The 15,669-nt window shown below is 42.4% G+C and overlaps 1 protein-coding gene across 1 annotated transcript in view; it reads right to left on the bottom strand.

The window, feature by feature from the left end:
* axl (AXL receptor tyrosine kinase) overlaps positions 1 to 15,669 on the bottom strand; it is a 49,401-nt gene that overhangs the window by 15,356 nt on the left and 18,376 nt on the right. The window contains exons 5-10 of the mRNA XM_079674312.1: positions 11,823 to 11,903; positions 11,597 to 11,712; positions 7,371 to 7,566; positions 2,086 to 2,225; positions 1,844 to 1,988; positions 1,411 to 1,428 (exon numbers count right to left, since the gene is read on the bottom strand). Coding sequence (XP_079530438.1) covers positions 1,411 to 1,428; positions 1,844 to 1,988; positions 2,086 to 2,225; positions 7,371 to 7,566; positions 11,597 to 11,712; positions 11,823 to 11,903 — 696 coding nt within the window. The remainder of the gene's footprint in view (positions 1 to 1,410; positions 1,429 to 1,843; positions 1,989 to 2,085; positions 2,226 to 7,370; positions 7,567 to 11,596; positions 11,713 to 11,822; positions 11,904 to 15,669) is intronic.

Below are 15,669 nucleotides of genomic sequence, written 5' to 3' on the forward strand. Positions count from 1 at the left end.
ATAATTCATGTGTATAATATCAGTTAAAATAAGTGCTTCAACATAGTTAAAATTCCAGGAAAGCAATATATTAGACGTTAAGTGCTTTGTCAGGCTTAATATTTATCTGTAGATAGATACCCCCAAAGCTTTTTTCTTACTTAAAAGAAGACCTTAACCTAAAGTATTCTTTAATGTTTAAATAAAGGTTAATTCGTTTTTCTGTTTTGCACATCCTCATATTAATATCTTTGTACATCCTGCACTAAACTGTTTTATTGTAGAGCATCTTCTTGGTTTTTTATATTCTATATTTCTATCATTGATCTCCTACTTTCCCCCTATTTTGGATGTAAATATAACATATTCAACAAAAAAATGCAATAACGTGCTTCAACCACTAGGCGGTGCGGGTTAAAAAACTGTCAAGTTTACAGTGAATGTTAACACAATAAATTATACTTTCCAGTATAAGTTTCCAGCTTAGTTCATCACGGATGTATTTTGTTATCCACACATATAATTGTTTTATATTTGAACCTACACCTGCAACAGTCAAAGACAGGCAACTGTTGAGGAGTTGGAAAGGTCTGAAGATGTTACAAATAAGGTACACACAGCATACAATGCCATAATAACTTTGTATTATTAGTGTAGGACACTTATGTATGTATAACATCTGAAGATGTGTAGTTTTATTCATGTTTTCCGGAACTACCCTAGTGGAAACGAAACAAAAAACGTGCCGGTTTGGCACGGCACGCTTAAACCGTGCTACGCGCAGTGGAAATGCGCCATAAGTGACCTCAGTCCCTCCCTGCATATTTGTTGAGCTAAATCTAAACATGTCTCCTCTAAAAATACAGCATGTTTAATTTGTTCCTTATTCTCAAAATATCTACTGTTTCTTGCAGTCCCATCCCTCACATTGAATGTATTCCCAGCTTCCTTGCCAAAGTTACTGCTATTCTTCCACAACCTCCACCCCAACTTGTCCTCTCATTCACACTCCCCCTCCCTCGACTTTCCTTGCCTCTTTTTATCTGCCATTCTTGTTGTTTGAATTGTCTGTCTGGGTCTATTGGACTAAGCAAACAGAGATGCTACACTGTTCTCGCTTGTTATAAATATTTATGATGCGTCTCCCCATTCACCCCTCCATCCCCTCTCTCTTCCCCTTTCCCGTCTCACTCTGAGATCTTCTCTTCTCTTTTTTCTCTTCCTTCCCTTTTTTATCTCTGAGATACACAGGAAGAAACTTGCAGGCTCATGGAGGAACCCACTGACAGAGAATAAGAAAGAGAAGTCGAATGGTGTTCAAAAAGACCATGATCTCACTTCCACTGTCAGCGTGTCACTACGTGTCACTCTGAGGGGTCACATCAGAGCTCATGGTAGGTTTGTTAATGTGTGAAGTCGGTCATTACTCACCTCTGAATTCCTCCATTTCTGTGAGAAAAAAGAGAAAGCGTAGCTCGTGTCAATATTAACACAAAAGTAACACATTTTCTTTGGTCGACCTTAAAAATGTGTTTATCATTGCAGGATGTATACGAATCAAATCTGACATCTTCTTGTAATAAACTATTATACCTTATAAAGAATACGTACGAAATGATGCAGCATCTAAAAATATAACCTAAGTTAACTCATTATTTATTTTATAATTAGTAATTGATTAGTTGAAAGAATCATGCCAAAGCACCACTTTTAATTTGGTTGTTTGACAGATATTTGCTTACAAGTTTCTTGAAGAAAACTAATTTCTGTATTTAAAAAAGCATTTAAAGTACTACTCAACAAATACGGCATATTCAATGATTTTTATTTTTTAAGTATGTTTTCACTTTTTGTTGGCACTCACCAGGAGTAATAAGGGTCAGGGTCTGTGTGGGGGTCCAGGGTCCTTGCCCCACCCCTGTATAGGCACACACTCGAAAGGTCACATTGGACAGGGGGACAGACAGATTGATTGACAGCTCGGTGTCCAATCCAGTGTCCACAACAAACTGTCAACAGAAGACAAGAGGTAGTCAGGAACAAGCAGATTTAACATCTTCATTTATAGGATGAACAATGTCAAAATGTTCGCATGGCGCCTCATACCTGCTGAGCGTTGGGGGCGCTGTACTCCACCATGTAGCCCTGCAGTTCTCCATTCAGCTTTCCTGGGGGCCCCTCCCATGTCAGCAGCACGTCTGTCCCGTTCAGCACAGCGCTAACGTTAACGGGCGGGTGATCTGGCACTGAAACAAAAAAAAACGAGATTCAATTTTCAAACTTTTATACCGCTTTTGAGTTGTTTGTCAGACTGCATAAGCAGGGTGTGACTGTGGGGTTGGTGGCCAGGGGCCAGTGTGTCGGGGGGGGGGGTTGTTTTGACAGCCTGCAGCCTCCAGGGTGTGGAGAACTACAACAGCTGGAAGGGGAAGATGTCAGGGAATGTGAGGAATTCAGCTTTATAAGGACAAAAAAGGCTTGCTGATGGCACCGCAGAGTGGGGCGATTAGCTAGTTCAAAAGCCACGTTTGGAGAACCTCAAACGGACAATTGCCGGGGCCCCTGCCCGCCTCCTCCAGGCTGTCCATCCCTGTTTCTGCCTCATTCTCTCGCCTGCCCTTTTCTTTTCTGGCTTTCTGGAGCAGAGAGTGAAAGAAAAGGGCTGCTGGCAACATAAATCCCCAGTGGAGAGAAAACCTTGCTGAATAAAATGCTAGAAAAAGTGTGAGGAATTTGTGTGTGTGTTTGTGCACGTGTGTGTGTCTGAGATTGATGCTGTGTAAGACACAAGAATCCAAGAACCTTTTCACAAGGAGACGACAGTGCTCATTTCCTTTGTAGCCGTCTGAGTTAGGGCTCTCTTTGTCTTTGCTTCTCACTTACTCTGCAGGCTTAAAAAGTCACACAAACTAACTGGACACACGCGCGCGCACACACACACACACACACACACACACACACACACACACACACACACACACACACACACACACACACACACACACACACACACACACACACACACACACACACACACACACACACACACACACACACACACACACACACACACACACACACACACACACACACACACACACACACACACACACACACACACACACACACACACACACACACACACACACACACACACACACACACACACACACACACACACACACACACACACACACACACACACACACACACACCCACACACACCCACACACCCACACCAAGTCAGTGTGAGTTTGGGGAACATGGCCCAGCCTATATGGATGATGTTATCAGGAAGCATTTGGCGGATGATTGTTTCCACATGCGGTCCCTGCTCTGCCTGCCAGCGAAAACAATTCAAGCTCGTTCCAGAAGATCGTCTCCACCTATGATCCGTCATCTGTGCCCCCCCCGCCCCTTTCTGAGCCTTCTCCTTCCAATCCCTTTGTTGCCTTTCCTCTCCCTGTCTTCAATCCAACATTACTCGATCTCCTTCTTTCCAAGTTGTCTTCTCCCTCGCTGCCCCCTCTGCTGTAAATATCTCTTTTTTTGTCACGGAGCTATGAGTTTAAGAGAAGTAAGCCTTGACTTAGAGATTTGTGGAGGAGGGGAAAAAACGCAAAAAAAAAATCCAGTTGAAAGGTTTGCGTAGTTTAAAAAGGAAAAAGTAATGTGCTGTTTGTCTAAAATGCAGAAACTACAGATTAATATTTGTTTCCCAGGCTCGGCTTGGCAAGAGGCTGAGAAACACTTTGGAGTCACAATTAGTTTCTCAACAGAAGAGGTTAACATCTGCATCCATGTCAGACTACTGTTTCACATCCTGTTTAGTGCTGCAAATGTAGAAGCAGTGTCGGATAACCATGCTTGGAAGCGTTTGGACTCAGGACTGCTCCTGGGTCTCCATCTCGTCCTCTCAGTTCTCCGGGGGGGTCAACACGTTGATGGAAAAGGGTCACCCTGAAGCCAAATATTGACTCATACCCCGGAGATCTGTTCTCCATAAATTCAAAAACTATGTCAGCACTACACAGGAAACATGTTTCCCTGATCACTCCGAACACGAATTTTCGTGTCATCAAAAAATGTCACAACATTTATGGACATCCACTTTGATTCATTCGTGGTGAAACACACTGTTGTCTGTCTTCAGCAAATGGAGCCTTTTTTTACTGGCAGTGGTGCTAAATAGGATTAAATTTGACACGTGTGTGTTGTGCCACGTCTCCATGACTCACTCCTATTGGAATGGTGAGTTTGGTTGTCCGGTGACTCTGGATTCAATGTAGCGTCACTTTAGGGGTACAAACAGATGTGTGGAGGGATTAAGGAGTGCCTTTTCGGAATATAGAAGTGTGTCAAAAGAACAAAAAAACTTTTGTCAAGTGCCTCGCCTATTTTGTTTTGCAAAGATGCTCTGAAGAAGATGTTAGATTGTTTTATTTGGATGTGCAAGCAGTGGTGGAAAGTTACTAAGTACATTAGCTCAAGATCTGTACTTAAGTTCACATTTGATTTCCCTTTTCTTTGCTGGAGTATTTTTATTTTATACTACTTTATACTTCTACTGAATTACATTTAGAAGCAAATATTGTACTTTTTACTCCATTACATTTATTTGGCATGTACTGTATGTATTTACTAGGTATTTTATCAATACAGATTTTGAAGATGCAGTACTTTCACTTGAAATGTATTATTTCTACAGTTTGATATATCATTTTACTCAAGTAAATAATCTGAATACTTTTTCCACCACTGTATGCAGAGATAATGCGTTTACAGAATGGATATGTAAAACATCATGTCGTTGTAGCTTTAGGATTAGGGGGTGATATGGGTCGTCTCGCTTCCTCTCCCACAAACCCCCTACCCCCCTTTCTGTTCTCTGGGGGAAATATCGGGCTTTGGGAAAACAGCTAAATTAGTGTTTTCTCAAAGCGCCCTCTTCCCTCGTTTCCCTGCTCCTCATCCATCCCCTGCCTTCTCCCACCATCGACCCCTTATTGTGTGTTTCCCACAGTGCATAGCTGTGTGCTCTTAGAAGGGAAATCACAGGTCATCTGAGTTCAAAAGAAAGGGGGAAATGAGCAATGATGGGGTGAAGTTGGAAGATTGGATTTAGAAAACAAGGTTTTGTTTGATGTTGGGAATAAACTCTGCGGTGCAGTTTGTAGGATTTGAGGTTCAAAGAGACTACTGCGACAAAATGAGAACAAAGAGGGAATGAAGGATGGAAAGGAGAACAAAAAAAGCATGCAGGAGAAGAGTCTGTAATGAAGAGAAAACTCATGAATTAACCCTTAAATGGTTTCTGTGTCCTGTGGGATACAGTCATTTGACAGGCTATATGTCAAATGGGTGTAATATGGTGTAATATTGCTGTAACATGGGTGTAATAACAGTATAATGTGGGCGTGAGAAAAATGTAACATGGGGGTAAAATTAGTATAATAAGTTACAATACTGTTCAAAATAATAGTGTAACATGGGAGTAAAGAGAAAGAAAATGGGTGTAATGCGGGTGTAATAGTGTGTAATAAGGGTGTTATGTAGAAAATAAAAAAAATATTGATAAGCTCATGTAACAACAGTGTAAGTATGGTGTAATATGGGTGTCAAATGTGTGTAATAAGGGTGTTATATGGTTGAAATAATAATGTAACATGTGAACAATGATGGAGTAATATGGGTGTACTACGGGGGATAATAACGGTGTAATAGGGGTGTATTCATCTGTAAAAATGGGTATAATGTAGCAAGAAATTAACTTCCAAAATATTTATATGTGAAAGCCCATTAAAGGGTTAAAGAGGAGGCATGGGAGCAGCAAATGTTTGTGCCAAGAAGACATGTGAAAAGAGATAGTGAAGAACATACTATATGTGTGATTTCCAAATGGAAAACAAATGGGAAAACACTTCAGTCCCAACAATAGAGCCTTGTGGGAGTTTAGGCACAGCATTGAAAACAAAGAGATAGAAGTGGAAAATATGTCTGAGCTGTGAGCCTCCCTTCTTTAACCTCACTCCCTTTGACCCTCAGTGCCTCCTGAACTATCCTTGACCAGCAGCCAAATCTTCTGTTTTTCTGTTCATCCCCTGACTCATTAGAACAAATGAGACACTGCTGTCCAAAGGGACATTACATAATGTTGCAAAACAGAGGATCTTTTCCACAGAAACAAAGCCAAGCTTGCTACAACTCTGCTGAATAGAGTAGTGAAACTTGAAAATCCCGACTGTAGCAAGCTTATCTCAAAACCACTTTTTCTCCTTCTCTTTTATTACAAGTACTTCTCCATTTCCCTATTTCATGAGAAATGCCATGTTGAAGTGCTTTCAGATTCTGAGCAGCTTCAATCATGGAAAGCCCCGATCCTGTGGCAGATCTTTCCTCTGCTGTTTTCATTCCTACTCGTCAGCGATAGAGACAGCATGAGCTGGCATGGAAAATCCCACCTCAGTTTAAAGTCAAACACTGCAGCCTGTACAGTTTGAACGGAGTGCTGCGATCCTAACTGAAGCCTTTCAGGAGAATTTAACGTCCCTCCCTCCCTCCCTCCCCACCTACTCCTACTCTCCAATACCAGGCAGCCTTCTACCTCAAGAGTTTACATTTCAAAGATTGCAGAGGTACAGTGACTTAGGTCTGGTATTCTTCATAAACACAGACTTAAGTGGAAGGGGCACGGGAAGCAGTATTATGACTAACAGTGCACTGTAACTCAATTCTTGTTATCATACAGAATCAAGCTGAAAAGCAGAAGTGTATTCACCACGAAATAAAGCTCATAACGGGGGAGAAGAATCAAGCGTGATAGTTAAGAGTATCCTTTTATGCCTAAATTTACTGTCTATAATTAAGTGTGGAATAACCTTTTGCATTTACTTTTTGACTATTGCACCCTAGAGTCCCCTTTTGGGGACTTTTTGGAGCAATTGACAGCTGTTATTTAACCCAAGATATAAAACAATCACACATAGGAGATCAGATAAGAACACAGCTAGGGTCAAAGGTTAAAATGGCAGACACTCACAACAACTAACCACTGACCTGGGGCTTCTAGAAACAATAACAAATAAATAAGGACTAGGAATCTTGAATATTTCATTATTAGTCAAAATGTGTATTACAAATGTGTATCCACTTCATAACAGTACATTCCAACTACTGTATGTATCTGAAAATGAAAGCAGAAATTAGCTTCATACTTCCATAAATGAATCCTTTGTACAGACCAAATGACCCTTAAATGAGGCTCAACCAGCAGGGGGGGGGGGGGGGGGGGGGCTGTCAGTAGCCAGATAACACAGCCTTGACTCACTTCAGAGGAGCTGACTCCGCACTCACACATGCAGGATGAAAACAAACATCCTCTGAGGACTCACCTCCTTCTTTGGTGTGCAGCTCCACCCAGGGGGTCCAGGCGGAGGGGCCCTGGCTGCTGTGGCAGGCCACCCTCACTGCGTACAGGCTGTGGGGCTCCAGGCCCCCGATCAGGTGCGAGGCTGGGGGGATGTTCACGTTCTGATTGTGGATCATCTTATCTGGGCCTCCTGTGAAGGGTTCTCCCGAGTGTTTGGCCTGTAACATTCAATTGAAAAACTTGTGTTGTGATTTTTCTCCATATTGATATGTTTATATTTAAATGCTATTCTGCTTTTTAGGGTTTTCCTTTTCCTGCATTTAAATAGTCAGCAAAGGCTCAAATCTGCCCGTCTTTCTTGCTTCATGGCACAAACAGGAAGAGGACCTTGTTCTTCTAGTGCAAACGGATCTGAAACCAATGCTTTTGGCAATGGCATCTATTAGAATAACTCAATAAATCACTTTCAACATGTCTAGTATTACTAGTCAGAGCCAGATAAAACACTTAAAACCATAGGACTTAAATAACGTTACGTGGGTTACTGAAATTTAGCATAGTACCGCTAAAGCTACAGCTAGAGTGGATCCTGTATGTAACAGGGAGGTAATTATAGCTGCACTATTTTATTTAAAGTGCATAGGAAAGACTGGTAGACAACCATTTACTTTATATGTTTGAATGTGCAAAGCAACGGGATTTAAAATGTAAGTGTGGTCTTAATAGATACAATCAATACTACCTTAATAGGATATTATCAATATTTTTTATAATCTACAAATTACCAATCACAGTTGGTCTGCAGGAACCAATTTTATGGAAAATAGTTAATGTTGCATCTATGATTAGATAAGAGAAATTCCTGTTTTCTATATCAAAAACATGTGGTTGTCTTTCTCGGGAGAGAGACGCTCCAGAATGAAGGAGTTTGGAGTCAATGCTTTGAAATGGCAATGAAATGCTAATGGCCCAAATGTCGTAAAAACGTCTTTATTGTTGTTTGAACGTGACCCAGGCTCAGTAAGGTGCACGGGAAGCAGAACCCGCCATCCAAAAATCCCAGGCAGAAACCTGCTGTCTCTGCAAACTCTCTGTGGTAAACACGTTTAAAGAGGAACATAGCGCATGCATTGCAGCAATCTTAAAACCACATTAAAGTCGCCAGTAAGGACCATTATGCTGGTGTTCATTATCAAGCTGCTCCTGCAGGCTGCTGGCTGCTCTTCACAGGGTGGGCTTACAGTCAGAGCCCAAAACCTAAATACAAATGAGCAGCCATACCAACAGATCATGTGTGTGTATAGCGCAAGTGCTGTTGTACTCTGCTGATGATTTTACAGGATCCGTACTCACTTTCATGATTCTACATGTTTTTTGGGTTACTATTTATATTTAATTAAAAGAAAAAAATGATTATTTTTCCTATAGGCCTACTGTCCGTGTGAAACTGTTTTAGCACCTGTCTCTTTAAGAACTATTCCCTTAAAAAATTCCAGTCTACTCTCATTGGTCAGTGTTTCCGTCTGTTCTGCATCTGCGCACTGGTCGTGACTGCAACTACAATGCATATGTGGACAAAATGTGTAAGTATCATACATCAGAACAACCTTCTGGATCCGCACCAGTCTGGTTTCAAGGCAGGTTCAACAGAAACTGCTCTCCTTGCTGTCTCTGAGGAACTGCACACTGCTAAATCAGCATCCCTCTCCTCTGTCATCATCCTTCTGAACCTGTCTGCTGCATTCGATACGGTGAACCATCAGATCCTCCTTCGCACTCTCCAAAAACTTGGAGTTTCAGGCACTGCACTTTCCCTCCTCACCTCATACCTCAAAGACCGCACCTACAGGGTAACTTGGAGAGGGTCCGAGTCCGACCCTTGTCAACTAACTACAGGGGTCCCTCAGGGCTCTGTTCTTGGTCCCCTCCTCTTCTCCTTGTACACAAACTCGCTCGGATCTGTCATTAGCCCGCGTGGTTTTTCATACCACTGCTACGCTGACGACACCCAACTAACTCTGTCCTTTCCCCGCTCAGAGACCCAGGTCGTCGCACGCATCTCTGCTTGTCTAGCTGACATCTCTCAGTGGATGTCTGCTCATCACCTCAAGACTGAACTGCTTTTCCTTCCGGGAAAAGATTGTCCCACTCTTGACCTAACAATCAACATCGGCACCTCTGTTGTTTCCCCGACTCAGACTGCAAGGAATCTGGGTGTGATCCTAGATAACAAACTGTCCTTCACTGCAAACATTGCTGCTACAACCCGCTGCTGCAGATACACTCTTTACAACATCAGGAGGATACGTCCCCAGCTGACCGAGAAAGCGACGCAGGTTCTGGTCCAGGCTCTCGTCATCTCACACCTAGACTACTGCAACTCCCTCCTGGCTGGTCTACCTGCATGTGCCATCCGACCTCTGCAGCTCATCCAGAATGCAGCGGATCGTCTGGTCTTCAACCTTCCTAAATTCTCCCACAGCACGCCGCTCCTCCGCTCCCTTCACTGGGTTCCGGTAACTGCTAGAATCCACTTCAAGACACTGGTACTTGCGTACCATGCTGTGAATGGATCTGGCCCTTCCTACATCCAGGACATGGTTAAACCGTACACCCCAGCACGTGCACTCCGCTCTGCATCGGCCAACAGCTCGCTGCACCCGCACTGCGAGGGGGACCCAAGTTCCCATCAGCAAAAACACGTGGGTTTGCTATCCTGGCTCCAAAATGGTGGAATGAGCTCCCCATTGACATCAGGACAGCAGAAAGCTTACACATCTTCCAGCGCAGACTGAAAACTCATCTCTTTCGACTCCACTTCGAGCGATAGAATTACTAACAAAGCACTTATATACTAATAAAGGACTGGCTTATCTAAATCCAGTTGAGTAGCACTTGAAATGTTTGGCTCTATGAAACCTGATGTACTTATATGATTCTGTTTTCTTCAAGGTTGTATCTTCCTGGTCGAATGTACTTATTGTAAGTCGCTTTGGATAAAAGCGTCAGCTAAATGTAATGTAATGTAACATGTGTGTTTTCCAAAGATCTTATTTTCTGCAATATTCCAAATTCTGATGGGAAAATCCCATTGCTTTTTTTCGATGGAGCCCTTAGGATTCTAACTTTCGGGACATTATACAAAAAATACTTCATCACTACACCACTAGTGAAACTTTTTGAGCATTAATATTATTTTATTTCGGAATGTGGGCAGCAGATTGAGCCTCTGATATTTGTAACAGTATTTATATAGCATCTATATCTGCTTTGTAATTAAAGAAATGGAGAAATGTAACTGTTTATAATACGGGACCTTTAAAAACAACATGACTATTGAGAGTTCACGAGTAGTGGGTGGTGCTTTTTAAGTAATATTAAGGTGTATAAATGAGGACTGTATGAATGTGTGAGAGAGAAGGAGCGAGTCATTCCTGTCCGGATGAATCACAGTCCAGCCCGTAAACAAGTGTATTAATCTAATTGTGCAGCTCAGCTCTGAGTCACACTCCAGCCTGCATTCCCTCAGCATGTCTCAAACCCACAATACCTGCTGTCTGGATGTTCCTGTTTTCAATAAGTGACTTTCGTTCTTGTCGTCTTCTGTCTTTGTTTCCCTCTGCCTTTCTTTCTGTCTGCTTTATGCTTCCTTTGTGCAGCAAAGTAACATCTTTCAGCTCTCTACTCCATACATTTTCTCATGTTTCTTTCCCCATACAATGGACCGTTAAATTCAGATTGTTGCCCCATTCTGCTGGAGCCGGCCCCTCGCCTTGTTCCCTGTGAGGCTGAGGAGGGGGTTTTGAGGGGGGAAAAGGGAGGGGGGCAAGAACAGCAAGAGGTATGAGGGCAGCTTTATTAGAACCAGACGTTTAGGGGTGGTGCTGCTCCGCTCCCTTCTCCAGGAGAAACATTTCCCTTCTCTCAGCTCTGAGCTGTAATGGCCACAGAGCAGGATAGTGGCAGAGGGAGTGGTGCTACACAAGATTAGTCCAGGAGGCCACTTTCCCAGAGTGAAACCTGACCCACTGGGACATGAATAAAGCAGGGAGGGGTGGAGGATGAGTTAAGAGAAGAAAAGGAAAATAAATCTCTCTTTGCTTTAAAATTAGGCCTCAAAAGTAGAACTCTGGTCCTGTAAATAGCGGGAGAGTGGTGTGTTTGTTTGACATGTGGGTCAAACAATCAGCAGTGACTCTTTTTCTCAGTGAGTTGTGGTCTTCTCATGTTTATCTCACGCTGTCTCACCTGAATAGAGCAGCGGATTATTGGGTAGTCGCCTCCAAAACCGGGCTGCCATGATATATGTAGACTAGTCGGAGTGATCTCCAAAGCTTGCAGATTCTGAGGCTTTGATGGGAGGACTACAGAAAGAAAGAAATCATGAATAAAGATTAAACGATAAGGAATAATACAATAAAAAAGATAGAAAAGGAAAAGTGTGTCTAACTGGTGCTTCCAGAGTGACACCCACCCGTGATGGTTCCAGATCCAGAGGTGGCCACGCCTTTGCGGTTGTGGGCCTCACAGGAAAAAGTGCTGGTCCTGTTCAACCCTGAAGGAGAAATGAAACAAAGCACGTGAGGCGGGAACATTTAGGGGTAGGGGGGTTTTAAACCAGGAATCCTTGCTCAGCATGCTGAGTCGCACCTAATGCTAATGTAAGAAGAAACAGTGTGAAAGTTTAAACCAAAGTGCGAATAATGTGAGGGTAATAGCTTCCAGGAGGTAACGGGATCTCTGTCAACAGTATTGTGATTGGTTCTGGGGTTAGCATGTGTTTCAGAATCACAATAACTGTATTCGTCCCACAGAGGGGACATTTACATACAGTAGTTACAGCAAAAGCGAAGATACCTTTTTGTTGATGTGAAAGTACATTTTTAAGAAATTGGCCTTCACGAGACATATCAGTTTTAGCATTTCAATAGTTGTGTTTCTTTAAGTAAAATGTGTCCTGTAAAGTCTCTATGTAACACATTTTATTCTTGCTCATATTTGTAACAGTGTCTCTTATCACACATAATTGTACAGCTTTCACTTTGATAACAGTGCCTCTGACAGTCTCATATGTAACCAGAGGTGGAAGAAGTACTCAGATCTTGTACTTAAGTAAAAGTAGAAGTACCAAAGTGCAGGAATACTCTGATACAAGTACAAGTCCTGTCTTCAAAATGTTACTCCAGTAAAAGTATAAGCATCAAAAGTATACTTAAATTACCAAAAGTAAAAGTACTCATTCTGAATAATATGATATGTTTTATAATGATTGATCATGAAAGTGTTCTCAAAGCTGGTAAAGGTGCAGCTAGTTTGAATGACTTTATATACTGCAGGGTAGCTTGTGAATTTACTCCAGGTGGAACTAAAGTCTGATTTAAGAGTTGATTAGTATATTTCATATTATTAATCCAAATCCGCAAGGAAACTAAAGAGTAAAAGTACACTTTTCCCCCCCGTAAATGCAGTGGGGTAGAAGTACAAAGCAGCAAAAAAATGTAAATACTCATACTCAATACTTGTATCATTATTAGGATTGGACGCAAAAATGTATTGTAAAAAATGAATGTGTTGATATTTCATCTGTCTTTTTTTATCTAAAAACACATAATAATGCAAGGCCCTAAACCAATACAACTCTTCCCTGTTTTAAGACTTTTGACAATCTAGCTCTGTTGTGTTGATAATTATGTGCATTTTCTTGAAAATAATATATAGATGTATGCACAGTGAGTACTGATTTTATAATTTGGAGGTTCTAAGATATAGGATAAAACTGGAATACATTTTATTAAAAGGTAAAGGTTTTATGGGATTCCATGTTACTGTTGTTTGAATAGAAATGCCATTATTTCTTACTGATAATTACTGTTGAAACATAGTTTTTATTTAATCTGACGTCAGAAATCCTTCAACGAGCCAGGTAGTCTTTCACTGCGACAACCTTCAAATTCCTTTCCGTGTGATTGTTCTAATGACAGTGTTACACACATTCTCAATTACAATGTGGAACCTTATCAAAACTCTATAAGCTTAAGAATCTCTTCCCTCAGGCTGCATGTGTATAGTTCCTATGCCTGCAGCTTGACATTTTTTACAGTGTAGTCCAGAGAACAAAGCGAGTGCTCGTGCTGAGGTCCAGGTGTAACGCAGCGTCCACACGGCGGCGTGTGTTGAAGCTTGCCGGTGAGCTTGTCTGAAACTCGACCAACAACCAATCACATGAATGTCCCGCCCCGGACACACACGCACGCGGTTTGATTGGCTAGAGCTTGTACTGGCATAGGATTTGATTGGCTGACGCTTCCGCCGAGCAACGCTACGCTACGCTTTGCTCCCACAATGCAGTTCGGAAAAGCGGGACGTCACCCCATTCAAAGTGAATGGAAAGGAAGCGTTGAAGCTTCAACGCACGCCGTCGTGTGGACGGGCCGTAAGAGGCTGAGTCCCTGCCTCCAATAGACCGGGGCCCTTTAAACACAACACATTGACACACTGACTTTCAACAGAGAATGACTCACAGTATGCTCACAAACTCGAATCACACACACACACACACACACACACACACACACACACACACACACACACACACACACACACACACACACACACACACACACACACACACACACACACACACACACACACACACACACACACACACACACACACACACACACACACACACACACACACATACTGCAACATGTGACAGTCAAGTTTTACCGCTGTTATATAACACCCGACAGTCAGACACTCTGAGGCCCTGCACAGAGTGTCTGTGTGTCGCTCTGTGCTGACCGCACCATGCCTCCATTGTGTTGGCCGGAAAAAGAACAGGGGGTACGATCCTGTGTGAAGCGGGGGATTGGGAGAGAGGAAGAGCAGGGAGGGAGGGTGAGGGATGACCACTGGCTGTGTGGGAGAATGAACTGCACATCAGGCCATCTCGGAGTTGTGTAACTCGGCCTTCTGTCTTTTTCCTCTCACATCAGCAGACTTCCCCTGACCAGCTGAACATGTCATGATCGGTCACCGGGAAGAAGTCCTGAGCTCATGGGCAATACGAAACAAACTAATAGTGTTGAAGAGATGGTTCAGATGTTTTTAAGTGGGCTTGTAATGCAAAGTGTCAGCCCTGATGCTTCTTCTCCTTGACTGACATGTGAGGCATTTGACCTACAGTGTTTTTCTTGTTTTTTTGTACAAACTGGATCTGAGGCTGCAGCTAATATTATTTTCATAATGGATTAACTAATCAATTCGTTTTTATCAATTTAACAATAATGTGTACATTTGTCAAATGTTGCAAATAGCTGAAAAATAAATATCACAAATTCCTGCTTTCAAATAGTTAGTTTTGTCCCACAGGCATTGAGCCAGGCACTAAAAATTGGGATTGGGAAAGAGACGTCTGTAAAAAGAGTTTAATTATCAACTACCCACTGCAAACTCTTGAATAGCCTTTATTTAAATCAGTAGGTGATAAAAAAGAAATGCAGAGTCATCACCCCTTTCCATTCATTTGACCGATCCGAGACAGGGCGTGACACTTCTGTAAACAGTTCGGAGGCGGGGCCTGAGGAAAATGCAAGTGCGCATGCTATTGCTCTATGTACATACAGTCAGGTCATTTTGGCTTCATGGGCTGAAAGGAAGCTTGAATAGGAATGAACGGGCCCGCCCCCAACACTGTATCCAGTTCTCTTCATACATCTATGGTGACAAGAAAGAGAAAAGTATGAAAGCCTGAGATCTGTGAAGCTGACATTTGTCAGCAACTTGAACAACTTGAACCTTTTATTATTATTATTATTATTTATTCAATTTTGAATCAATACAAATGTTTTAGTTAGAAATGTTTGTGACGCTCCAAATCAGTCGCCACCTGGATTCAATTCAAGCAAGAATTCAAGAATGCGGCATTGGGGACAGTCTACAGGGACTTGGCTTGTGAACTGGAGAGTCCCCGGTTCAAGTCCCAGGATGGACCGAGGACTGTTGCTTTGGGATGTGTTAGTTCATTCGGATCCTCTACGCTTGGCAGAACATCAATAGGGATTTTTGTATTGGCTACAAAATAATATATAGGATTCCTGCTTAACCTTTGCAGTGTCTTTCTACTCAACTACCTCAAATCTGAGGTTTATTTATTAATGGGTGGCATGCTCTTCGTGCCCTTATCTCTTTATGGGCCTTTTTAAATACTTTTTGGACCCGCGTCAGAGCAGCTGTCCATTCCAGAGATGTGAGTGTTGGTTACCGTCAAACGGGCCCAGCTCAGCACCAGCCAGCCAGCTCTGGTGAGTCAAACCAGA

Source organism: Notothenia rossii (assembly GCF_949606895.1).
Source record: "Notothenia rossii genome assembly, chromosome: 4".
Classification (NCBI taxonomy): Eukaryota; Metazoa; Chordata; class Actinopteri; order Perciformes; family Nototheniidae; genus Notothenia; species Notothenia rossii.